Source organism: Synchiropus splendidus, chromosome 1 (genome assembly GCF_027744825.2).
Source record: "Synchiropus splendidus isolate RoL2022-P1 chromosome 1, RoL_Sspl_1.0, whole genome shotgun sequence".
NCBI classification, from domain to species: Eukaryota; Metazoa; Chordata; class Actinopteri; order Syngnathiformes; family Callionymidae; genus Synchiropus; species Synchiropus splendidus.
The window spans coordinates 16,982,110-17,007,640 of NC_071334.1; the positions used below are offsets into that span (position 1 = coordinate 16,982,110).

At 43.4% G+C, this 25,531-nt stretch overlaps 3 protein-coding genes across 5 annotated transcripts in view; 2 read left to right on the forward strand and 1 right to left on the reverse strand.

Annotated features, from left to right (window-relative positions):
- Positions 1 to 5,869, forward strand: part of si:ch73-63e15.2 (protein strawberry notch homolog 2) — a 36,765-nt gene extending 30,896 nt beyond the window's left edge. For all 3 annotated transcript variants that reach the window (XM_053870025.1, XM_053870125.1, XM_053870220.1), the window contains 9 exons: positions 39 to 147; positions 233 to 304; positions 414 to 557; positions 662 to 756; positions 977 to 1,069; positions 1,142 to 1,273; positions 1,834 to 1,910; positions 2,013 to 2,203; positions 2,711 to 5,869. In XM_053870025.1, the coding sequence (XP_053726000.1) occupies positions 39 to 147; positions 233 to 304; positions 414 to 557; positions 662 to 756; positions 977 to 1,069; positions 1,142 to 1,273; positions 1,834 to 1,910; positions 2,013 to 2,203; positions 2,711 to 3,873 (2,076 nt within the window). In that variant the 3' untranslated portion in view covers positions 3,874 to 5,869. The remainder of the gene's footprint in view (positions 1 to 38; positions 148 to 232; positions 305 to 413; positions 558 to 661; positions 757 to 976; positions 1,070 to 1,141; positions 1,274 to 1,833; positions 1,911 to 2,012; positions 2,204 to 2,710) is intronic.
- Positions 5,870 to 9,245: 3,376 nt separating this feature from the next.
- On the forward strand, positions 9,246 to 16,156 carry zmp:0000001174 (retinoic acid-induced protein 2). Its single transcript, XM_053879986.1, has 2 exons — positions 9,246 to 9,371; positions 13,458 to 16,156. Exon 2 carries the CDS (start codon positions 13,531 to 13,533, stop codon positions 15,031 to 15,033), a length of 1,503 nt encoding a protein of 500 aa, XP_053735961.1. The 5' UTR covers positions 9,246 to 9,371; positions 13,458 to 13,530; the 3' UTR covers positions 15,034 to 16,156.
- Positions 16,157 to 17,069: 913 nt separating this feature from the next.
- LOC128763495 (sex comb on midleg-like protein 2) lies at positions 17,070 to 24,975 on the reverse strand. The gene is made up of 15 exons (XM_053872319.1): positions 24,867 to 24,975; positions 23,653 to 23,735; positions 23,408 to 23,458; positions 23,197 to 23,267; positions 22,853 to 23,087; positions 22,578 to 22,666; positions 22,266 to 22,509; positions 21,721 to 21,986; positions 21,551 to 21,644; positions 21,278 to 21,481; positions 21,040 to 21,201; positions 20,006 to 20,134; positions 19,570 to 19,782; positions 19,341 to 19,495; positions 17,070 to 18,508 (listed from the first exon to the last, which is right to left on the reverse strand). Exons 2-15 carry the CDS (start codon positions 23,672 to 23,674, stop codon positions 18,383 to 18,385), a joined length of 2,061 nt encoding a protein of 686 aa, XP_053728294.1. The 5' UTR covers positions 23,675 to 23,735; positions 24,867 to 24,975; the 3' UTR covers positions 17,070 to 18,382.
- Between the last annotated feature and the right edge of the window lie 556 nt (positions 24,976 to 25,531).

Consider the following 25,531-nt stretch of genomic DNA (forward strand, 5'->3'; position numbering starts at 1 on the left):
TGATATCAACGCCAACACGTGCGCCCTCTGTCTCGCAGTATGGTACTAAAGCTCTGGATAAAATCACCAAAGCAATCCTGGGCTACATAGAGAACAAGGTCCCGCCCCCAAAAAGTTACCCTGGAGGAGACGCCATGTTTTTCAGAGGTGAGAGCTTGTTGAATTGACAACATGTGCGAAGGTCAAATGCATTTTTCATTCTGATCTGGTTCATAATGGTCTTTATTTTTAGACATGAAGCATGGCATGATGGATGTGGGCATCTTCTGTAAGGAACCACGATTTGGCATTAGCACAGAAAAAGGTAAAATTTACAAGTTACAAGTTACAAATACACACTTTATATATTCATACTCTAGCTTTTTTCAAAGCTAACTCAATTTGGTTGTTGTTGTTTGTTTTTTTTTCCTCAGACTGCAGCATTACCAAGTTCCTGAACCGCATTTTAGGGCTGGAGGTTCACAAGCAGAACTTTCTCTTCCAGTATTTCACTGAAAATTTTGACTACCTTATTGAGAAGGACAAGAAGGAAGGAAAATACGACATGGGAATCTTAGGTAGATGCTCGTGCTGTGCTGCGGTCATGTCTGACGTTTCATGTGTATTTGTATCCTGGAATTTCAAATGTGCTTTGAATAAACTGATTCTTTGTGTCTGACAGATCTTGCCCCTGGTAATGATGAGATTTACGAGGAAAGGCAGGAGACATTTTTGACCGCTGGAAATCCCCAGGATGGTCAGGTTGTTCTCTATAAAGTAAGTGACATGCCTCATTACTTAGGTTTTTAAGGTGAGATGAGATTTCAAAAAAAAACTTCAATGGACTCATTCACCTTATTCAATATTCCTGTGAGCACATGAAAAATATTGTTCATAAGTTATTGAGATTTGTTACAACAAGAATAACTTTGTGTGTTTCTGATCATGTATTTCCCCCTCAGCATCCTCCTTAATCTTTGTGTTCTTTGTGCTACAGATCAGCGTGGACAGAGGGATGACTTGGGATGAAGCTTACAACAAGGCATTAAATCTCAGCGGTACCAATGAAGGATTCTACTTGTCTCAGAAGGTTGGTTTCGGTCATTGTTCACAATAAATAATTCAACTTGACAGTGAATAAAATGGTGGTTCTGACCTGCAGCTGCGAGGCAACAATCCATGCGTGCTGCTCGCTGAACAAGGAAGAGGCAAGAACTTTATCGTTTACAAGCCCAACATAGGCAAGCAGACCCACCCAGAGAGCCTTGACAACTTGCAGCAACGCTACCGACAGGTGAGGAGCTACATCGTCTTACATGTATAAAACACACACACGTATGTGTGTGTATATATATATATGTGTATATATATATATATATATATATATATATATATATATATATATATATATATATATATATATATATATATATATATATATATATATATATATATGTATATATATATATATATATATATATATATATATATATGTATATATATATATATATGTATATATATATATGTATATATATATATATATATATGTATATATATATATGTATATATATATATATATATATATATATATATATATATATATATATATGTATATATATATATGTATATATATATGCACACCATCCAGGCTGTTTTTTCTTGTGTTTTCCCCTTCACATTATCATTCCCTGTATTCCACTGCCTTTCTTGCATTAAAGTCTGTTATCTGTCAGCATGACCTGTCAACCTTCAGTGTGTCTGTCAATACCATCCGTGTTCATAGGATGTTTGGGGAGTTTTATAATCGTAATCTGCTCAATGAATTAGCACAAATCATTGGTCTCTGTCTTTCAGGTGTCGGTGGAGGAAGCTAGGGAGAGCTGGGAGAACCAGTTCAACTTCTCCTTTTCAAAGTGCAGCCATGCCAATTGGTAATAAGTTCTTCCAACCCTGATCCCGGTCACTGTTGATATACACAGTGGAGTTTCCAACATGCAGTCTTTATTCACCCAAATGCACATTCTCCTCTTCAGGAATGGCAAGTGTAAGAAAATCGAGGAAGGCCAAGAGTGTCTGCAGGGCATGCGCCTCCGGCAGTACCACATGTTGTGTGGCGCATTGCTGCGTGTTTGGAAACGTGTGTCTGACGTGGTGTCGGAAATAACCAGCTCCAGCATCCTACAGATCGTTCGGCTGAAAACAAAGCAGCACAACAAGCAAGTTGGTGAGTGACCACTGTCACTTGACAAGTAGAATGAAAGTGCTGTCATGGATTGACAAGATTCTTTCAAACTGGCCTATTTAGACACACCATAGAGTGAAGAATAGCACATCATTTATTAAAAAACTCTTCCCGTAGATGTCAACCACTACAGAAAATTCACTGTTTTTATGAATGTTCTGTGAATGACGAGTATCAGTGGACAGTTCCCAGTGAGATGCAGCCTACTGCGTTGATCAACCCATCGAGATAATGTTTTTCTAATTTTCTAAATTTTCTAAGGCTCAGTTTCAAGTTAAATCTTATGATCAAATGTTGCTTTATGTGAGCTGCCTGCCTTATTGAAATCGGCAGTGTGCCAATGACTGTAAAATTGTTACTGTGCACTCTAGAAGAAGAAACCCTTCAAGCCAAGTGGTGTGGTTTTCATTGAAGCACAATCTGGGAGTTACTGATAAACACACCTTTTATTTGTTTTCAGCAGTCAACATCTGTGCTCTTCTGTTTTAGGCATCAAGATCCCAGAGAACTGTGTGGCCCGTGTGCGTGGGGAGCTGGTCCGGATGGACGAGGAAGTGAAGAGAAGACGCAAAGAGAAAGAGAAGCAGGCTATGGAGCAGCGGATGGCTGAGGAACGGATGCGGAAGATGGAGCAGGTGAACAAACATCTCCTGGCCAATCTGTTCAGCCAGAAACCCATCCTGAACCAGTCACTGGCCCAGTCTCTCGCCCAGAGTCAGATCCTCAAACAGAAGCTGAACGAAAACGCTCTGCAAAGAACTTCGGCGCTCGCTCAGCTGAGGATGCAGGCGGTGTGCGGCCAGAACGACGCACAGATTCGCACACACAGCCGGACCTTGCCGCCTTTACAAAGAACCCAGCAAAGAACTCAAAGCAGCTGGTCTAACAATTCGGGCCCCACCAACGCAGGTCCCCTGCCCAGTGTGGCCAGCCTCAGCTCTAGTTTGTCTCATTTCTACCCGCAGTCCTTCCCGCCCCCTTTTGCACACTCAAAGACCCAGTCACTGCCACTCCATCCTCCCAAACCACCTGCCAGTGTGTCCTCCAAAAACCCCTTCGAGGATATACTGGATCTTACCATGAGCTCCCCGTCCCCTTCCCCAGATAGCACAGAGGGGGCACTGAGTCTGGAGGGTCTGTCAGCACACTCTTCAGGGTACAGAGATGACTTCAGTCTGGAGTCTCTGATCTCGCAGAACACGTCACACACACAGCAGCAGCTTCTGTTGCCGCAGCAGAACCACAGCATGCTATCCAGCAACCATCAGGACTTGTTAGACTTCCTCGACCTGCCGCTGTCCCCTCAGATGCCCACACAGAAAACCAGCCCGCAGTCTTCTTCGTCAGCCTCCAGCTCCTCCTCCACCCCCTCTGTGTCTCACGTCTCCACCGGCCTCCTGTCGACCTCCACTCTCATCGCCACCTCCTCTGCCTCCTCACCTCTCTTCCCCAGTGTGCCCGCCTCTTCCTCGCTCTTCTCCAACTCTTCACCTGACTTTCCCTCCAACTATCTCCTCGCCCCGCCAGACTCTCTGTCTTTACCCAACGGTCACTGCAGCAGCGACACCCTGGACGTGCGCGAGGCCCTGAATAGCATGTTACAAGCTGGACCGGACCGGAAGTCTGTTATTCACTACCGACAACAGGAGTAAGATGTTGCAGAGTCGACAGTGTAGGTGATCGCGTCTGTAGCTCTGTGATGATGCTGATCCCCTCCTGCCCTCGTCCTCCTCGCTCAGGGCCTGTAGTCACATCACTGCCTCTCCTGTTCTCCCTCTCCTCTCTCCCACCGATCTGATTATTAACCAAAGTGCGTCCTTCACAGTGAAAGGCAGCTGTCAAAAGAATTCAAAAGACAGAAGAAACATTTTATCAAAACAAAGAAACAAACCTCCTCCTGGTCCTAAAAGCCTTTTGATCAGTTCGAAACTTGCTTCGCTCTGATGTTTCTTCTGTCCGTCCCGGCTCCATGAGGCGTCGAGTAGTGTTGAACTGGAAGACAAAAGGAAACAAACAGCTTGTTTCTTCAGCGGATAAGCCATAAAATGCCTCATTTCCTTTCCATGCTCCCCCTCGTTGCTCTCCCTGCATTTTAGAACACTAGTGCGAGGATAAAGGGAGGGACAGCAGCCCGCCGTTGCTTACAGTGCCTTTGGAGAAACTATAAATGCAGTCTTTAAAAGTCCATGTAGCCTGATGTATAGATTTATATTCTTGGGTGTTGCTTTTATTTAAAATGTAACAATATATTTGTATTTAACGCTCACTCTCCCCCTCCGGTCCTTCAGCCGGTTTTGTTACACCAAACCGCGGAGGTCTTTTTAAAGGACGATTTTTCTTTGTATCTCTTTTATTCTGGTGAAAGGTTGTTCGTATTGTTGTTTTTTTACAGGCTGACGTTCAGTTGTGAGTCTCTCGGTTCGGTCGTTTGTTTCTCAGGAAAGTCTTGAGCGAGTCGGTTTTGTGTGGGAGTGTGTGTCAGATTGACCTGCGTCGACGTGTTTTATGTCATTACTAGTGCATATCAAGGCTTTCCCAAGTTTTACGTCCTGAGCGGTTCAGAAAGTCAACGCCAGCAATAATAATAATAATAATAATCGCATCACCACTTTTGTGACACACAAACACCTGAAGGATGGTTTTACGCTCAGCAAAGTCTTTGGTCATATAAACCTCTGTTCCCTCGCTCTGAAGAGGAAGTGCTCCCTCGATGAATCTGGATGTTTTCAGTCTTTGTTATTCTTCAAATATATATTGTTATTTATATTTAAGGGACATTTTAGATTTTAGAGCTGTTCAGTCTGCTTACTCTTTAGACTTGTTGACATGTTTGCGCAGGGAGGTTTCTAGTTTTCCAGAAGGCTTAAGTCAAATTCTATGAAAAAACTTGCCACCAAATAAGATTGCACTGTTGTGTACTGCTGTGCAGTGTCTGACTCTGCTCCCTTCACTTCACTGAAATATTCCCTCCGCGTGTAAGGTAACAGTCGGGGCTTCAGTTTGACGAGAGATACCAAAGTATTCCACAGATGACCCCTGCCTCCCGCCAACAGCATCAGAACTTGATCTCAGGAAGAAGCGCAACGGTAGAAAAAGTCATTTCCCCTGCAAGTTGAGCTTAACTAGTGCTCATTGTTTTTGTACTGTGCCGTCTTTGTGTTCAAGACATGGTGTGATGGGTTTGTCTTTGTGAAAATGTCTGATTCCTCATGTCTATGTCTTCTTAGGGCAAAGATCAAATACCGTCGCTTAGTTTTCGCTATAGTTGCAGCCATCAAAGCAAGAAATCCCAGACACTTTCATCTCTTTCCCTGGTCAATATTCCGATCGGACACATTCCAGGACAGCAGTCTCCTCTCAAATCTAATTCATTTCACAGCTTTATTCACCAGATGATATGATCCCTTTTCTCGTGTATCGTTTTTGCACTAAGAATGGCATATTCAAGTTACTGTTCTGTTGTGGGTTATGATTGTGTATTGTGTAAACTGTAACCATCTTCTCTCACCGTTTTTCGTATTATTATATAAATCACCCAAATAATTTATTGCTAACATGAAAAAAAGAAACAAAAACATGCTACTGATTGTATGTATTTTTAAACAAAGGCTATTTTTTCTGTAAAAAACAACAAACAAAAAAAGGAAACTGTGTTAAGCACTTTTATTCTGGGTTGTGCTTTTGTTTTCTATATATTTATAATTTAGATCCAAGTGTATATATTGTAAAATTTGTGCCTTTCTTAAAAAAAGTGTTTTCTACTCATTAAAGGAAGGACTCTATGAAACTGCAATCTTAACTTTGTAAACAAATAAAAACTTGAAGATTGCCGAAGTTGTGCTTTGTTCATTCGTGGCATTATTCCCACTGTACTGTAAAGTCAGAAACATTTGGTGGTCCTGTTCGGCTGCAGCTGCTGGATATTAGACTGAGACAGCCTGGAGGCAGATGTGTGTGTGTGTGTTAGATGAAAGCCTCAGCAGACCTCAGTTTTGCTACTACAAGGTGAAAGTGGAGATGAGTCGTCATTATAATGTGACACTCTCAAGTAGAGAGAAAATATACTTTCGAAACCTATAAAATTTTAATGCACTAGTGCTGGCACTAAAGAAAGTGTGCCTACATTGTGGCCACAATTTAGTATTTAGTTCCTTCATATTTATATTTCATTATTTTCCTTCATATTTTACTTTTGTGGCCACATTTTTTTTTTTTTGCCATGTCCGGTCTGGGGCTCTGTAAGATATCATTCGAATGGTGGCTTTTTGTTTGCATATAACAACAATTCAATGATGAATTATTAGGAGGTTATGAGGACATACACTCAATACAAATGCTATAATAACGATTACAAGACTGGTAACACAAATGGGAAAACAAATATAAACGCAGACACCAAAGCAAAACGAATCTCCCAAACAAATATTAAAATAGGTACCACCCAAAATGGAATTAATATATACACGAACTCACTAAAAAACATGCTTTTTTTTAGATTATTATTGATTTTATTAAACAGACAAATAGAAAAGGTAACAGAAAATAAAGGAAAATTATAGTGAAGTGGATTGGCTTTAAATTGGTTCAGCAATGCGTGAAATCAACATGGAATGAAATAAAACAAACCCTGCTGACCTGTTTAAATACCCCAACAAAATGTGTCAGCGCACACGTTTCTACTCCACACATTTCTGCTCAGTTTCCATGGGACCTCATGAGTCGCGTGTGGCCCCGGGGCCGCGCGTAGTCCGGTCTGTCCAGCGTCGTCATTTAAGTCTTGTCAAAAGTATAGTATGAGACAGCGTTAGACGTTTGTCGAATAGAATGCGCGTTCATATCTAACATATGCATCCAAAAAGCAGACCGCTATTCTTGCTGTGAATTGTGTTGACCGTATGAGCACATTAAAATGATCTTCGCTCGAACTGCAGCACGTGTTTGTGGTGTCAAAATTGTCCACCAGATGGTGCTATACATCAGACAACTCAAAAATATGGGAATAAATGGGCGTCAGTTGCAGTGACTTTTGCAATGAAGGTTTTGTAGTCCGCTCATTTTAAAAGCAATAGTCATGGTTGCATGGTTGAAAAGCCAAGGCCGATAAGAGACGCGTGACAACAGCCTAATCAAGTGGTGTGTGTTGTTGCCAACTGAAGGTCAACATGACAGATCAGAACTGGACTTGGCACTTGATAGAAGTCGGCCTCGTCTGATCAGGCATATTAATGTTGTGGGCCAGGAGCATCCAGGAGAGGCTTCAAAAAGATCCTAAAATATTAATGTTGTGGGGTTTGTGTTTTGACTTGCTCTCTAGATATCGACCCCCTCAAGGATGAGCTGTGTCCATGGAGACCACCGTGCAGTTCACCTTCAGATTTTGTTGCTTCAATGTGTCACGAAATCCAGGTTGATCCGACGAGACCTGAGTAATCTCAAAAGTATCAGCAGTCTCTCAGCGGACTACTATTAATCTAAATATTGTATTTTAGATTTGCCTCTGCTCTCAGGTCCTGACAGTGTCCAGGCTCGGTCATGTGACAGATCCAGGTCTGTGCATCTCATGTGGCTCTGGCTCCTGTCAAAGAGGCCCAGCACAGACGAAAACACCTTGTTCTCGCAGCAGAGAAGGTCCAGGGTTAGAAAAATCAAGACCAACAAGGGAGCAGCTCCCTGTGGTGCAACACTGTGGTTGCACTTAAAGGGTCTCTCCTTGACCTTGATCTGTCCACCAAGGCCGTGGAGCTCACAGTTGTCTCCCTCTCACAGTGAAAAATAACCACTGTTGAATGGATTTGTGTCTCACAGTGAAGAATAGCTGGTTGAAAGCTGAACTGGGATATTTCTATGCCGTATGAAAAAGGCTTTCGCTTGAGCCTCTTTGAGAACTCCAGGCATACTGGACCATGATTTGAGAGTGAGGAAGGATGTCTGAAATCAGCGTCTACTTCAACTTGCTTAGCCTCTAATAGAGTTGCATGTCCACATGCGAGGCCCTTGCGTCAGCGTGGGGGGAGGGAGACTGAGAAGCCAACCGCACCAAAGGCACCACTCTGCCACCAGGGTATCCAGCAAGGCTCATTATAGTGCATTAAACAGCCTCCCTGCGGAACAATGAGGGGCCCGCAGGCGGAGCCCGAGGCTGGCTGGGACCGATATGAACACCCAAGGGATCCGGCTCACCCGGGCCTGTCAGCAGCAGACCCACATCTGCCCCTGCGTCGCTCCGTATTCTCATCTACCTTTGTCAGCAGACGGTCACGTCATGTCAGCGGAGTCCGACGCTGCTGTCCTACTAAATCGCAGGGACACTCTCCGGCCCTGGGCCTTCTGCACGTGTCACATCACTCACAGCACCAGAAAAATACATGCCACAATTAAATGAGTTCAATAAAATGGCCTGGCAACCCAACGTAGACATGTCTTTCTGACTTATTGCATCAGATGGTGACCAACAAATGCACACACACAGTCAGAGCCGTTGTTCCGCTTTGTCTCTGCTTGATCATTGTGGAAAGAGGAAGTCACCTGACAGATCATCTAGACCTAACACGCAAGCACCAACAGTCATTGTAAAATATATTTGTATAAATATTAAATCCATTATTACTGTTTTGTAAAAGACAAAATGAAAAGCATAATAATGGCTCACACCACAGACGTCAAGAGATTTAAGTGCAATGTGGATTTACACAATGCAAGTTGATTTATTAAAAAACATTGTAAATATTTACGACTGGTCTTGTATATAAGATCATAAACATCATTGCTAAGGTGATTTTTATCGGTGAAGAATAATGTCATTCTAAGGCAGATTCGACACAAACACAAAATGAAGCAATGCATAATAATGACGGAATATTTTATTGTTATGCATATATATTTTTTGTCAATTCAATGGGTAGCCAACAAAAGGCTCTTAATTTCCCCGGGATATTGTGAGTGGCATTTACCTCATTTGTCCCGCTGCTCCGGGTGGGGGCGGGGAGCACCCGCTGCCGAGGCTGCGTGCGCAGCTCCAGTCAGTCTTCAGACAGCGCCGCAATGGACACTAATTCTATTTATTGACAGCGAGCTGTGCGCTTTATTTCACTTTAACGTGGGACGTCGGGGTCCTGGACAGCAGCTCACTCTCACACACACCGCCTCAGAGGTGAGTATTCCCTGTGCTTACGCATAAATTACAATTTCCATCGGTGGTGTAACGCGGTGATGGATGGATGGATGACGGTAGAGTCAAGAGAAAATGGACACAAATGGGGCCGAAACACCTCGTAAACGTCTAGTATTCGTATTCAAACCCGACATTGCATTCGAGGGTGTCGATTAAAATTGGAATAGGTCGTTCATTTGTGTTACATGGGATGTCATCGGCCCAGCTAGCTTGCGCCGTGTCATATTAGCCAGTGTGTCGCGCGAGCTCACCTACGTCTAAATGACTCCTGTTCTCATGGCAACCGAACCCGGTGTCGACCGGGATGTGTGAGGGCAGACGATCGCCTTCCGCGAACCCACCGGAGCAGCACCGGCACCAAATGTCAAGTACCTTTACTTCAATTGGTATTGCATTCATTCAATATGCTGACGATGAAGAGGCCCCTGGCCTTGGCTCTTATACAAGGCTGATATAAAGGTTAGTAGAGTGAATAAAGGTACTTTTCATGGTGTAATGGTCTGAGCCTACTGATGGTTTTTGTCTCCTCTACGTGTATCAGGCCTGAATAAATGTCTGAGCGTTTTTTTAATGTGTTCCTAATCGGAACACAGCGAGTCTGTAGTGGAAACACAAGGAAACTAAGAGCCGAGCAAATATAAACAGAGCACTGTTTTCACTTGGCGTTTGTGCCAGAGCCTGTGTCCTGTCAGACTCGGCCCCTTCTGAGAGTTCATGAACAAGGTCTTACCTGCCTGCGACAGCTTCCCTCACTGAAGCAACTGCTCCGGCGACAGCATGAAAAACAGACTGCGGACGACGAAATTCATCTGATGGATCACCTTGGTGTGGTCAGTTGGAGGAGAAAATCGAATTGCATTTCATGAGCCTGGTGTTCAAATATTCACACGCATATAGTGAGCACAGTCTAAGAATGAGCTCATGTATATCGATCATAGACTCATTAATTCATTCTTATTCTTAGTTTAATAAATCCAGTTAATTATGGCTTCCCATTTGTCATAAGTAAAAGGTGTAATGTATCAGGGGCGAGTAGTAGACAAAGATCCATTTATTTTCAGCCACTCTTGCCTTAACAGAGGCTTGTTGTCATGGGTTACTGTTATCGATTGGCTGGCGTCTGATTAAAATCTTCTGACCTCCTCAACAGTCACATGACGGATGCTGATCCAAAAACTGTGTGGAGACTGTTTTGATCCACAGTGTTGAGGTCCTAGAACTTTCCACCTCAGCTTTCCGTTTGTTTTGCTTTGACAGTTAACATTTAACTTAAGTGTATTCTGTGAAAGTGTCTCACTGTCAAGTCTGTTGTCAACACCAGAAGATCTGTGCCTTGACACAACAGCATTAGTTGACTGTGACTAGTATTTTCCCCTCTGTGGTGCCTGTATTGACATGTTCTCCTTGATGGGTTGCTGATTTATATATATTTAATGAGTGTTCTGACCAGCTGGGCAGCGATGAACATGAAGGCAAGGCTTCCTAATGAGACATAATTGGCTACTGGAGCACAAAAGTGTTGAGGTCAGTGACCTTTAGCTCATCCTCTCTTTCCAAGTCTGCTCTTTTGTTCCCGTCCCTCAAAACTCCAAAGCTCAAATGCCACTGAATTTAGCAAATTCTCCACTGGGCTGTTGTTGTTGTTCTCTTCAGTTTGCTATACGTTCCATCGACCAGGCAAAGAGAGACAGAAATGTGGAAGTGATTACATTAAAAAGAAGGGGGGGCGCGGGTGTTTTGGCTCCGATAACTTCTCTTTTTCCTTATACTCAATTACCAAAGGCAAACATCTTGCAGATGACCAGAGACCAAAGTATCAAAAACAGTTATTTTCTCTAGTGAGTATTTTAAAGCAGGCATGTTGGCAGAACATGTACATATAGTATTAAAATTAATGTATTGTCACCCTCTGCTTTGTTGCGCAGCTTCTGGTTATTTAAGAGAGGGATCATATTTAAGATAGATCTGAAGAGGCTTTGTTGTTGAAAGGGGGTACATTTTCATGATCTGAGGCCTGTTACCTTTTTTGCCATTTGTAGAGTCAAATGGATGTATAGCTTTGCTTGGTTGATAAGGTTATTTTCATCCCATAATATGTTTACTCAGATGTTTTTGAGTTCAATGTTCTCTTGCTAAAACGTCAGTAAGGTGAAAACAGTAGAGAAAAAAGTATTCACTCATATTCATTCATTTTCTGTGGCTTATTCCTGGTACGCTGGGGTTGGGCGGAGCTACAAAGGTGAAAGCGGATAATGTTTTGTTTTTTTTGTTTTGTTTATCCATGAAGCTTCCTAAACTAGCAGTCTCTAGTTCATAGCTGCACAAATCTGTTGTTATTATAATATTTTCATGTTTTTAAATTTCTTGTTTTTTTATTCATGTTTCATGTATATATATATATATTTATTCATGTTTCATACTTTTGTTTTTTTATTCAAGTATTTTTCTTAATCCTTCTTCTTGTCTAGTTTGACTCTTGTTTCTGTTTCTTGTTGCTGGCCTCTCTTAAAAAACCATTCAACCCATTAAGATCACCAGATTTAATTTGGATAAAATAAAGTGTCACACAATGCTATTGACTTTATAAGAGAATTGTGAGGACTGTATTTCACAGGCTCCAAACTTTAATGAAATCGACTCACTAATCTTGAGCTGCTTTTAATGAGCTGACCTATGACCTCATCTCTTTTAGTATGGAAAAGTCAATATAACAAGCAGGATTATTTTGGATTAAAACATCCACCGAGAAGGTATTTATAGGGAAGGCCTGGCTCTATTCCTGTGGCGACGGAGAAGCTGACAAACTTCACAGATGAGGGGGGCCACCAGGATCATTGCATCAGTTTTTCATGGGTTCAAGTATGCGACATCTGTGTGGCCTCCCCACTCTGAGATAAGAGTTGGACAACCATGGGAATTCATCTGAAAACAAGGATGAGTGTGTGCGCTCTGCGTGCTCTTTAGGCTTAAACATCCCTCTCTGACTTGTTTGCTGACTTTGACATTTTAATCACATGCCTTCATTGAGTAGGTGTTTGAGCAGCGAGCTGTGTAGTTACCCAGCCGGAGACCTGTCGGGGCGTCAGGTCACCTGATCTGAGGGTTCAGTGTTAATCTCTCTAAAACATGACAGCTGAGTTCACAGAGGAGATTAAGGGAGGTTTATTATCTGCGTTTCAGAGCCCTTGGTTCACTCTCCTGCGCGTCGTGAAACAGCCACACGAGAGGCTGTGCCACCAAGAAAGACTTCTTTCAGTCAGTTATCGGGTCTTTGTCATGTCACGGGCCTCATGATCGGGTTATCAAACAGGAAATATCTTGGCCTCAACATTTCTGGAACGCTTGGGAGGCCTCAACGCCAAGTGGGAGGGATGAAGGCCAGCCTTTTTAGCAATGATATGGATGTTCAGGAAAGACTCAGATCATTTGCGTTCAGCACCTCTGGCCCCATTGAATTCCAGGCCCGTGTAGTACTTGACGTCTGCGTGCTTTCCTGAACGTTGCCATGTGTGAAACAGTCGTCAGCTCACTGGGTAGTCATGAACCATCAGAGGCTAATTACCTTTCCTCATCAGCTCTTCAGAGCAACAGAGACGCTGCCTCTGGGTGATTAACTACTCCTCTTAACGTCGCTGTGGTGCCGCACAACACCATGTGAGCGCTGCTGACACAGTCTCACCACGAGGCTCCACCTCCTGGCTAGAGTGCACCCACTGTGGTGCTCTCCTTATGGTGAAGAATTGTCTTCCACAACACTGGACTCATTGGTCTTCAAGCTCTGCAGAGAGGCTACTTCATCCCGGGCGCATGAAGGATGGCAGCCAGGGTAGAGAGAGTCACTGGGACATCTGAGTTTACTTCAGTGTTGCATTAGATTTAACTGGAACATTCAGGTAACAGACCTGCTGAACTTAACGTCCACATTTTTCCAATGCAGTCAGAGGAAGATGACTAAATGAAGTTGATGCACATAATAAAATAAGATCAAAAAAGAACTTTTCAGGTTGTAGGGTGATCAAGCTTTGAGAAATAAAATGGTAACATTTGTGATTTTGTGTGTTCCAGGTTTTTGAAGATAAGGAATGGATGAGTGCGCTCAGTAGCACTTTGTGACGTGATTGACCCCTCAAGCTTTGTGATGGAAGGAAGCGCTGACTTGAACGTTGCACAGCCTGAAGCAGAAGCTGGTGTGGCATGTGAAGATGGAGCAGCTAACGTCCGAAGTGGAGTTCATTTGGACATCAAGTCTGATTCCTGTGATGGAAATACTGCGGGACAGAGTAAAGGAGGGCTGGTTGTGACCCCGGCACCGTCTGTGGAGAGTCCAAATGTGGATTCAGCAGCAAGTGTACCGTTGAAAGTATCTACCGCTGTCCTTCACCCAGTCTGTCTTGGGGAAAATCCACTGATGCTCCCCATTCATGTCCAAATGGCCGGCGCCGCAGCTCCACAGCTCGGCCAGTTGGGGGCAGCACCCTACGTCATAGCAAGTAGTCAAAATCCCCTGTCACTCCCTTTGGTTTTGGACCAACAAGTCCTGCAGCAAATGAATCCCTCAGTAATCCCTCAGTCCAACAACTGCCAACAGGCTCACATTATGAACCCCCTGACCTTCAGCCTGCCCTCCGCTGTGGACCAGAAGACAGATGGTCAGGCTCAGGATGTTAACTTGCTCTCTCTGCTTCAGAATCCAGCATTTGCTGGTCTACTTCAGGACCTTGTCAGTTCACAAACGGGTTCCCCCCTTTACTCACTTCCTTCCCTTGCGCCACCCTATACCTCCCCACTTGCCCCACTTGTACCCCCTGCCACTCTCTTGGTACCGTACCCAGTCATTATTCCCCTGCCAGTTCCCCTGCCCATTCCGCTGCCCATCCCTGTTCCAGTCCTTCAGACGGAGGACTCAAAGGGTAACATGCCCAAACCAGTTTGCACTGTCAACACAAGCACCCAGACTTGTCCTCATGATACTACCTCTCCTTCTGGATCATCCAGTAGATGTCCTCCATCATTCCAGTCCCACAATATGTCCTCATTGCCTCTTGTAGAAGGACAAGCATTAGACCTCTCCCTCAGGACTTTCCCTGTCCAGCCAAAACAAGAGAACCCCAGCCCACAACCGGACAGTGCATTGGACCTGTCAGTGCCTTGTGTTAGAAAGAAGTTCCCTCAGCAAGAGCGGGGAGTGGCAAAGTCCGATTCCAAACTTCTGGCCTCACTGGAGTTCAGTCGGCAGCATAAGTGGATGGTAGACAGCGTCCCCTGTGGGTCCAGCTCCGGTGGTCCACAGGCGTCCCTCAGCAGAGCAGGTAACCTTGAGATCTGCGGCAGCTCCCAGGCAGCTAAAGTCATTGTCTCGGTGAAGGAAGCCATCCCCGCCATCCTCTGCGGGAAGATAAAGAGCCTCTCAGGTGTCTCCACCAAGAACTTCTCCATCAAGCGAGATGGTGGTCAAAGCTCATCCCTGCAGCAGCTGTATGGAGTACCAGCCATGTCCAAGGCAGAGCGGCATACTGCGAACGGCCCGCTTAACAAGGTACCCAAAAACCGAGCCATCAAAGTGAAGAAGGTCAGTTCACAGGAGATTCACTTCCTGCCCATTAAGAAGCAGAGACTGGCTGCTCTGCTCCCGAGGAAATGAGAGTGCAGCACAGCAGCGCCCCCTGGGTGAGCTGAACCACATGTGACCACATTCTGTAGTCAACTTCTCAACCACCCGCTTTGGCTGCTGCAGTGCGACATGTCATATGAAGAGAACATTTGTGGAATTGGCAGCTCAGCCAGGGCCCGAATCATTGTTTGAACACACATATTTTTAATTGTTCTTGTTTTTGTTGCAGGCTGTGACTTCCTCTGTTAGAACCGTTGCCCGGCATCTTCAGCCTGACTGAAAACATGTTTTTGCAGATGAAAGCAGGTTATTTATTTCCCATTTGTACACGTGTGAATTCATGAAACAAACTGTCAGAGGTTGTGAAAACAGCCACTTTATATAAAAATACGTGTGTGCGCGCGCGTGGCTTATTTGTTCTTGTGGGGACCAATTGTGGGAAAACAAAGCCGTGAGAGTATTTGGCTTAATATGAACCATTTGGCCGGTCCTGACAAGGTTAGGCCTAAATCTGAGAGGAAAAACGTAACAAAATAACATCGTGTTGTGGCAAACTTTGTGATATAAATTAAGCTATATTATTATTATTATTATTATTGCTCTTATTATTGTTATTATGAACATTAGCCATGTATTGTGGCTGGTTAGGTGAAGTATGAGAGGCTAGGGAAAGCATTATGGCAATGAGAAACCTCCAAAAGTTCTAACAAGGATGGAAATGCGAACTTGTGTGTTTGTGTGTGTATTTAAGAGTGTTAGATATTTGTGTGTGTCCTCCATCAGACCTGAGTGAAGTTGTGTTAAGCCTGTTTTGGATCCTTGAATGCACTTTTCCTCGATTGATTCAAAATAACAGGGACTTGTTTGGGATCTTCAACATCCTGCAGAGCTCACGTGGCAGCGATTTAGGAAACTGTGAAGTCCCTAAAAAGCTCTGCAGACTTCACTGTTTACCAAGTGCTTATTTATCGCAGCGAAACTTTGTTCCTCAGATGAACGTGCTTGGAGTGACCCGTTAATTTATTGTATGAGTTGTATTTATCACATCTGTGTGTGAATGTCTGAAGACTTTCGCGTTTTTATAAACCTGTTTTATACCTGTGAAATAGAAATGTTCGAACTCTTGTGCTTTTTGTGTTTTCTACAGAAGTAAACTCCAAATTTTTTTTGACTCTGTTGTCTTCTGAGTTATTATTTTTTTCTCGCTGTCCATGTTGAGAACAGAATTTCCTTCCTGTCTTGAGTGTGAAGCATCTGGGCCAGAGTGCAGGTACTTTTGTGAGACTTTGTGGGAGTCCAGATTCCCCACTTCCATCTGTCAGAAGTGGAAAGTTAATGCTCATGCACTCATCAAGCCACATTAAAATCCACACATCATCTTTATAATGAATACTATTAAACCACAACTTGCTTTTTTGTTTGCCTGTTTAGTCAACTGAGTCAGTTGAGTTTGAGGCCATTAGTTCAAATATTGCTTATATCAAATGGTTTTCTTTTGCCTTTACCCAGTGCTATTGCATTTAACACAGTTATACTTGAACCTGGCTGGCAACACTAGTTCTTACCTTCTGGGTTCACCGTCTCACTCTGCTGTTTTTGTCTGGTTTATCCAGTTCCAGCAGAAACAGCTCATATAGACATATAGAAGCTGTTCCATGGCAAGAATGACAGAAGATAAACTCTGGGAGGAATTAGTCTGACAAGAAGCATCTTCACTTTTTTTTGTGTCAGTGTAGCAGAAGAGATTGGTGACACTTGATGTATTGGATGGAAATCTGTGAGAAGTTGTAGTTATCAGCATTATCTCATTTAGTCTCCTTTGTCATTGATTTTTTTTGTATAATGTGGAGCACCTGGAATTGATGTGCTGACAAACATTCCTTGTGAAGGAAAGATTGTTTCACTGATCTGTTATTTGTATTATTTGTGTCCATCATTACTCATAATGAATCTCTAATGTCCCAGTATCGCTGACTGTCGAAAGCCGTCAATTTTCATTTGACGTCCTGTCACTTAATCCTTGTAAACATTGTTAAAAACAATGACAGCAAACTGCTCATGTTTGGTTAGGTTTTATCCAACAAAGGGAAATGCACATCATAAACACATTATCTGGTGTGACATGAACAATGATGAATCTTTCAAGTAGTCAAAAAGGGGTTCAACAGCGCTTCATTCCTGGTTATGGCACACAAATCTTCGTAAAGTCAGGAACAGAAGCAACAGGAAACGGTTGAGTGTATCATATAAACAGGATGCTACAAAAGTTCATACTAACAAAATTCACGTTATCCTGAGAAATGTAGGTCGAGCAAGGCAGTCTATTCACTAGAGCGTAAAATATTTAAAAAAAAGAACAGTACAAGCTGTGAACTTCCCATTGAACATCCCTGTCACCTTTACTGATATGACCTTTTCAAAATGATACATTTTTATACAAAATCTACATTCTGTCACTGATATGGTTAAACCCATAGAACTGTACACGTCTTTGCTAACAGTGATTGTAACGGTCAAAACTGTCGACGTGGAAGCGGGAACATGGAAAAGCCCTTAGAAGTGTCACATTTACACATTAAAGTGTTGGAGCTGAGCGATAAACATTCTTGGTGATTCAATGTCACCTAACTTATTGAAATGATGGATTTTGTTCGCTAATGTGGTAAGTGTACGTCAACCAGGCAGTCAGGAGAAACATCCTCCTGTAAAGTGCTGTTCTTCAGTCAGCAGGGGTGGTGTGGTAAAACAAAGAACTAGCGTTCGCTATCAGTTACTGGTAAAGTGACCGGTGGGCGGGGTGCAACTTCTGAGTGCTGTTATACTGCCAGCGGTCTTTAACACAAAGTCAGACGTCATATTCTGCCTGTTCCTGGGATCACGTGATGGTAAACGCTGGAATTGAACATATTTAATTTAAATATGAACAGGAGTCGTCTGTGTCCAGTTAGCGGGGGTCAGCAGTGGAATGCATCACCAGACATTCTTCGGGCAGGCAGCGGTTCCCTTGTTAGGCAAACACGTGAATCAGCAGACAGGAGCCTTCGTAGTTCTCAGAGAGAGCGTGCGGAAGAACATGTCGAGAGTTTTGCAAACTTTCCTTTTGAACTGGAAATCCAAGATTCATAAAAACATCATGAAGAAACATTCTCCATCTTTGGGGATCCAAAACCAGGATCAAAAGACTCCAGCTGTGCAGAGAACACCAGTGTGCACGTGTGCAATGTAAACACTTCAGGGATCATTGTTGTTTAGCATCGGAGCGTCTGTGTGGAACAATGTGAACAGATGACGGGTGAGGTAACAAATTGCCAGCACAAGGTCAAGTGTTTCGAGTCCCTTGTGTCCTCTCAGTCCGTCCGGGGTTTGAGCTGTGCTGCTTTCATAGTTTGCCTTGTTTCAGCCTCTCGATGTGGTGGCACAGCTTCAGCGCCGGGCCCAACTTCAGTCCCATATACTTCATGATCATGTCGCTCCGCAGCAGCATCAGAGCTTTGCCGTCGATTTCCTACGAGAAAGTACAAGTCGGAGATAAGAGTTTGCACAACTTAGAAATAAATCATTTTCATTCACATGCCAAATATATTTTACGGTTTTAAAACAGAATACAATTCTTCAGTCTAGCGATTTTAAGAATATTAAGGAAGGCAAATGAATACTCAAACATTAGTATACACAATTTTATCATCACTTATTTTTACTGATTTGCTCAAGGTTATGAATTTGGTACTCATGACTACATTATACGACAAGCCTTTAAGCAAACACTTATTCAACACGAGAAGAAAAGGTGCATGAAACCAAGGTGAGGGTCCCAATCCTGAACAACCACAGCAAGTTAGTTAGTTCCTTAGGGTAAGGAAGGTTATGAGGCTGTGCAGAGGTCTTGCGTTCACGGTCCATCCCTGAATCACCTAGTACAAATGAAGCAGGACCAGACAGCTGAGTGAGCCTTCTCCTCATCCCCTCCGTGAAGCAGATGTTTCTGATGAACCTCAGTATAAACATCTGCTGCTTGTAAATCCTTTATCTGGCACAGGACTAAATATATTACAAAATATCTGACAGCTGTCTTTGATCCAGTTTTTCATATGTGACTATGAAGGTTTGGAGCTGTCAGATCTTGAGATGGAGAGAAACTAAACTCACAGATGTGAGGAGGGTCTTTGGCAGTCAAACAGACAAACAGCTCCAAACAAATTTGAGATAGAAAAGTGCAGTCATTTTTAGCATGTTGATGGAAATGTTATGGAGGGTGTTTGGTGAGTTGTTTTCGATTCATATTTATTCATCCTTGACTGTTTTTCTGATGACATCATGCTTTTCAGGAGATAACTCACATGTTTCCTAAAGAGCTCTGCATGAGGAGCTAATGCAGTTGGGTCTGCGTCTCTCACAAACTGCATCACCTCGTCAATAGACCAGGAGGATGGGTTTTTGCTGGGGTGACCCTCCCGCTCGGAGCCTGCAGCCTCTGGACCAGTGGTGGAACTGGCTGTAAGCACACAAATGACTTTAGAAGTAGAAACCTTTTTCAGACATCGGTTCGTGACCGTGATAAACAGCGACCTTCTGCTCGTCTGAGTGGCTGTGTGCAGCTGATATCTGCAGGGTTGGAGGAGACACGTCGGACTGTTGTTCCGCTGGTGGGATGAAAACTGCCCTGTGCTTGGTACTCTGAGGCACAGCGTACGGGCGGACGAGGGGTCATGGAGTTAGACACGGAGTCCATGTAGCGCTGTTCCTTCATGTGCCCGCCGTCCTCATGAGGCATCGTCTCAGCTGAGTGGACAGAAAAGCAGAGGGAAACCATGATGCTATACAGATCCACCATTTCCACTACAAACATTAAGAGCATGTTGGGGACAAAGCCAGAAAAGCACCTGCTTGTTAAGGCAACAGGGTAAATATTTCCCCTGAAGCTTCAAAGACATGTGGCATACGCCTATGATGCTATGATAGTGGTGAACCATGTAAGGAAATTTACCAGAATACGTGGCTATACCTTCTGAAGGGTGGGCTTCAGTTCGCAAGTGTTTCGGAGACAGTGGTGCTGCGTACGAGGGCGACACGCCAGAGAGACTTCGTTTACTCCCCCGCGCTAATGACGGAGTGTCCACGGCCTCTTCCTTCACTGAAACAACACAAAGATTCTAATGGAACTCCAGGTAGAAGGAAACATTTTGCACCAAAATGAATAGATCTGTGTGGAAAAGAATGCTTAAGAAGTATGCGTGCAAATGGAGGGACGCTGACTTCAGGCGCCTTGGTGTTTCCACCACATCCAGTACATTTTCTGGGGCACATATACTGTGTTCCAGTTACTGTGGAAGTGAGAATTTAGAGTTGGGAATGATGTCACAGCGCAGTTTGGTGACCTCCAGTTATCAGTGTTGGAAAAGAAAATAGTGGCGCCCACGACAGCTCATGTCTGCCTTTTGCGCATGAAAGCTACTTCTTGATAAATATGCCTTTGCAGCTAGGAAACCTGCACGATGAAGAGGAAACACAAATTCGCAGAATATGCCTATTTCTTCAGCCGACATTTCATTGATTCAAAACTTGTACTTCCTGTTTACATTCGGGGAAGCCATCTTGGTTTGCATACTCAGGGTGGTGATAATTCTCCCACCTTCCAACTGGGAAATCTTACATCGGGGGGCGTGAAATTGCCAGGTCTCAGCACAACAGGAATACACCAATACTTATCCAAAAGTTCCTTATGCTAGCACAAGAACAGCATTTCATGCCATTTGGTTTTCCGACTTTGGTAACTGGAACACGGTCTACTGGGCTGTGACGTCATCCCCAGCCATGAAGTACCTCATGGTAGACATCACATTTAGAGAAGTAGTTAAAGCTTCAAGTTTTTCCCCATTTTGGAGAATGGAAACTGAAAGAAACATGATCACATGGCACCAACTGGAACCTATTCTCATCACTTCATAGACATGTTAGATTGAATAATGAGGAAATTAAATACAAGTATTTTGGTCATTCAGGGGTGAAATAATCTGCTGCTTATCCGCCTGTGTTTACCTGATTTGGTCCTGTCATAGGCAGCGTAGTGGCTGAAAGGTTGGCTGCTAAAAAGGTTGTCACACTGCAGGTGACGGCACATCGTCTCTAAAAATCGCAACACGAAGGAAGCACTGGAGCCAGATGGAAGTTTGACCGTACGAACACCTCCGTCTGTTCTCACTGTGACAACACGACAGGTGGAAAAGGTTAATCCATATTCCCAGTCACTAACCGTGCTCTGCTGTTCACACATTACCTCTGACTACTTCTCCTCCCCCGGAATGAGTCTGCAGAGCACCAAGCAGAACTTTAGGCTGGTAAGCACAGTCTATGCAGGATTGCACCACCTGCTGGAGCACAGTGTTCACTGGCCCTGGTCCAAAGTGGTCTGGCAGGTGCTGCATTTGCTTCCTGTCCAAGTGTGGGCCGCAGTTTCCATGTTTATTCACATACACACACACTAGAATGGTGATAAGGAATAGCATTTCAGTATTGGTTTGGATACAGCATGAGAATTGTAGCTGCTCACCGGTGGAGACCACTGAGTTCAGACTGGAGGATTTATCAAGAGGGACCTTGATGCTGGAAAGATGGGATGATGTTTGAAGACTGCTCGTCTTTCTCTGATGGCAAGAGTAAACACAACTTTTAACTGCCATGAGACTTCTACACTTGCTAAAAGAAAGAGATGTATTTTACCTTGCTCCCTGGTTTGGGGCCTCTCTTCTTGTGAGGCTGAAGTGTGAGGGCTGTGTTTTGAGAAACATGCTTGTTTTGGCTTGCAGCCGCTTCTGCAACAGCTTTGAGAAGAGCCATGGTCTCACTCTTAGGCCGTCGACCTCGGACACCCTTTCTGACAGGAAGTCGTGGCAGAGGATTCGGAAGTCTGAAGGGAGGCTGCAAGGAGCGACGGCTGGGCTTGGAAGGTGATGCTGAGAGTGGTGGTGGGTTTTTAGGCAGGTTTGCTGTCAACAGTGTATGAAAGCATCAGTCAGGTTGCTGTCTTACACCATCAATAAACTGTTCTAGTTTTAAACAGGGCCACATGTTAATGTTTAACTACCTATAAAAGCAATTAGTAATACATATCAGCCAATGCATGTTTGTCCTTCAGTGACATATCTTTGAATTTCAATTTTCATTTTGTGACTTTTACTTTACTTTTCAGTACAGCATCAATATGATGCGTGGCCGTTGTGTATCAAAGACACAGGCATCTGCTGCCACCTAGAGGAGAAACTCACCACTGTTTCCTGGGGGCTGCAGACTGTGCTTAGTGAGTGAGCACCAGCCCACAGGGAAGATGTCCCGGGAATCGTACTTGCACCAGTAATCAAACGCCCCACGCCAGCCGTCGAACATGATGAAGACTTCGTCTCCTTTGACCTCCCCGATGGTGGCCGGGCAGATCAGGTATGGGTTCTTTTTATCCACGGCTTCCAGCTTCATACCGGATTTAAAGATGTTCTGCGGTGGCCTTGGTGGTTCCTGACGTTCCACACAGTTTGTTAATGACAAAACAAAAAACAGACAAACACTTTTTTGAAGAGTCGTACTTTTTTGAACGCTGATCCTGGCGCCATTTCTGCTCCGTTTAGGGTTCTCAACAAAAACATGGGCCATGAGGAGGCATTCATCCGAAATCCTGAGGGTTTTAAAAATAAGACTGCATTGATACATAAAATCACACTTACAGGTGTAATATGAGTTTATCTGAGACACAAACAGACTTATTTCAGAGACGGTCTGTTTGCGTCTATGACAAACTCTAATTTTCAATAAGATTTTTGCAGTTTGAAAATGTAAAAGCACAAACTGTGTGGTTCCTCACCCAAGGGAGGCTGTAGCATGTCTCCATTCTTCTCACACGTGCCAATGGGTTGAATATCAGAGGAGTCTACCAGTCTCCAGAAGTCATTGCTGCTGTCACTTCCGTCCAGACGCAGGCGCAGGCGGACCCCCGTCAACCCCATCACTGTGGCGATACATACTGACGTGGAGTTCCGGGGGTCATAGGCTTCTAGCTTCATTCCGACTTTGAAGTCGTTGGTGGGAGGAACTCGAGCCTGTGAATTAAAGAAAGACAACGCATTCCCATCACATTAATCCTCTAACACGGCTCGACTCAGTTTTGAGCTCAAGTTCACGAATAACATGACAGCAGTCACGACTTACCTGACGAAAACAGTTGGGTGGAGCTGGAGTAGAAGACGTCTCCTTCAAATATTCTTCCCAGCAGAAAGCTTCTACATGAAACAAAGTGCAAGTTCTCTGTGAAAATAATTCTCCTGCAGGATGCACTCACTCGCTGCTTAAAAAAACTTTTTAGGGATCTGGATCCTGAACCATCCAGGTCACTAATATCAAAATTCTTCAAATTTCATACCTGTAACTGGGCCGGTCCTTCCAATTTTCTCTTTTTTGCCATCTTTCGGATCTGAAGACAGACGTAATAAAGAGGTATGAGCGACTTAAAAGCAATACATTTTAGTATATCCGGGACAAGAGACAACAAACTGTGTCTATAAATAGCCTTGTTAGCATCTTTATGTGGTCTCCCATCAAAAGTGTAGGCAGTAAAACTTCGATATGTTCTTTTTTTAAGCAATTTGGTCTAACTGATCTTTGTACCTTTCAAAGGAGTTTTCCCCATGGTGATCAATCACCAGAGGGGCTGTTCAAATCTGCCGTTGGACCCAGGACACCTCGTGATACTGAAGAAAAAAAAGTATGATCTTAAAGGACATGCAGCACACATACTGTTCTTAACATAAATATATAATATTTAAAAGGTTTAAACATTTTAAATGATGGGCTGTTGAGAAAAATAAAGAGTTCAGAGCCCAAAGCACTGCTCAGTCAACACCCATTAAACGCGCTACAATTGGACAGCACTAAAGTTCTTTTCAGGATAATCACCACAACAACTTTCTACAAGGAATAAAAACCATGTTGACATATTTAAAAAATATATTTTTTAAAAATATGGGCAAATGGCTATTTTCAAAAACAAACACTTATTATTAGAGTGAACCCTGTTCAGCCCCTTGATGTGTTTTAATGCTTCATTCCAGTTTTGGAAACTCTCACTGAGGCAGGAAGTCGGATCTGGATCCCCTCCAAACACAATATATAAAACAGCCCAGTGACTGGGACTTACTGGAAAGCACAGTTAATTATACAGTAACTAGTTTCGGTTTTATTGAAGAAATGTACACTACATACAGACAGCCTCATTATATAATATTGATATGTTGTGGTTGTTTTCTTACTTATCTGTGGAGCATTATCGATCATTTGTTGTTTGGAACAAGAATATAACACAATAGCTATTGTTTTACTGTCATTACTGATGACTTGACCAGTTCTTTTAAGGGCCACATCATGTGTTCACATCATAAAAGAACTATTTTTCTCCCATTTATCAGGTATAATGCGGTGGTTTCGAGTCTTCATCAACTCTTTGGCGGTGAATATTAGCTGGCTCCTTGTATCACATCCACAACGTCTACTTCATCCATTTTAGCGCCATAAAGGCAGGTTTAAAGTGCGAGTGAATTTATTACAACAGCATTCGGAGCAATTGTTTTATTCCACTCGTTTTGTTTTTACCCAGTGGTCCGTACAGTAACCCATTGATGAACCACCGTTCCAGGTGATAGTCTGGTTCCAATGTTGACAACTGGAATTGCTTGAGCAGCCTGAGACTTGACACTGGCTAATAACTGGACTGGCTAACCTTAGCGTTAACCTACTGTTGTCTTTTGGCGAACGAACACAGTTGGAGCCCAGTCGCTTCGATCACTAGCGTTTCCAAAAGACGCTCATATGGTAGGAAAACTTACCAGTTCTGTCCTCTTTCTCACCAGATCGACTGGAAATCCCAATAGTTTTCTATTCGTCAGCTGCCATTTTTCCACCAGTGTAGTGTACGATTACACGCATGTAATAGACGCCAAAGATAGGTGGGAAGTGAGAGTGGCTCGGGACCAACAGGGAACCAATTAAGTTTCGAGATGTTCACACCATCAACCAATCAGGAAGCGGTTTGCACTGCCCCGTCCAATCAGATTCTGGTTCAACCCGTTTGTAATTGAAGAGCAGAAAAACACACACAAGTGACCCGTCTTCGTTTTTAGCATCTTTGCTTAGGACGTCGCTCGCTTCAGCTCTGATTGAAAACAAAAATAGTCGCACAGAATGATCAAAATAAATAAACTCGGGTTTCTGTCTGATGGACACGGAGACAAACTGTCAGGATAAAGCGGTTAAATTTGCACGGAAAAGTAAACGATGTTGAAATGATTATAGAAACGGGAGTATCATTCATTTTATATATGAGGAAGCAAAAGTACCGTCAAACTGTAAATAAATATAAGTATGGTATCTTGTCAGTCATCCAGGTCATCATACTGTCGTCAACATACTAGTACAGCAATTATCTGATTGTCCAACTAAATATTAGTCCAGGTATAAAACAGTAAACATAGCGATTGGTATTGATGAAATT

Excerpts from the sequence above, each read along its gene's own strand:
- LOC128763495 (XM_053872319.1), bottom strand. The coding sequence starts at position 23,674 with ATGGGGAAAACTCCTTTGAAAG. Across the intron at positions 23,268-23,407 it reads AAGGACCGGCCCAGTTACAG|AAGCTTTCTGCTGGGAAGAA; the intron begins GTATGAAATTTG and ends TGTTTCATGTAG. Across the intron at positions 19,783-20,005 it reads TGAAGCCCACCCTTCAGAAG|CTGAGACGATGCCTCATGAG; the intron begins GTATAGCCACGT and ends CTGTCCACTCAG.
- zmp:0000001174 (XM_053879986.1), top strand. The coding sequence starts at position 13,531 with ATGGAAGGAAGCGCTGACTTGAACGTTGCACAGCCTGAAGCAGAAGCT.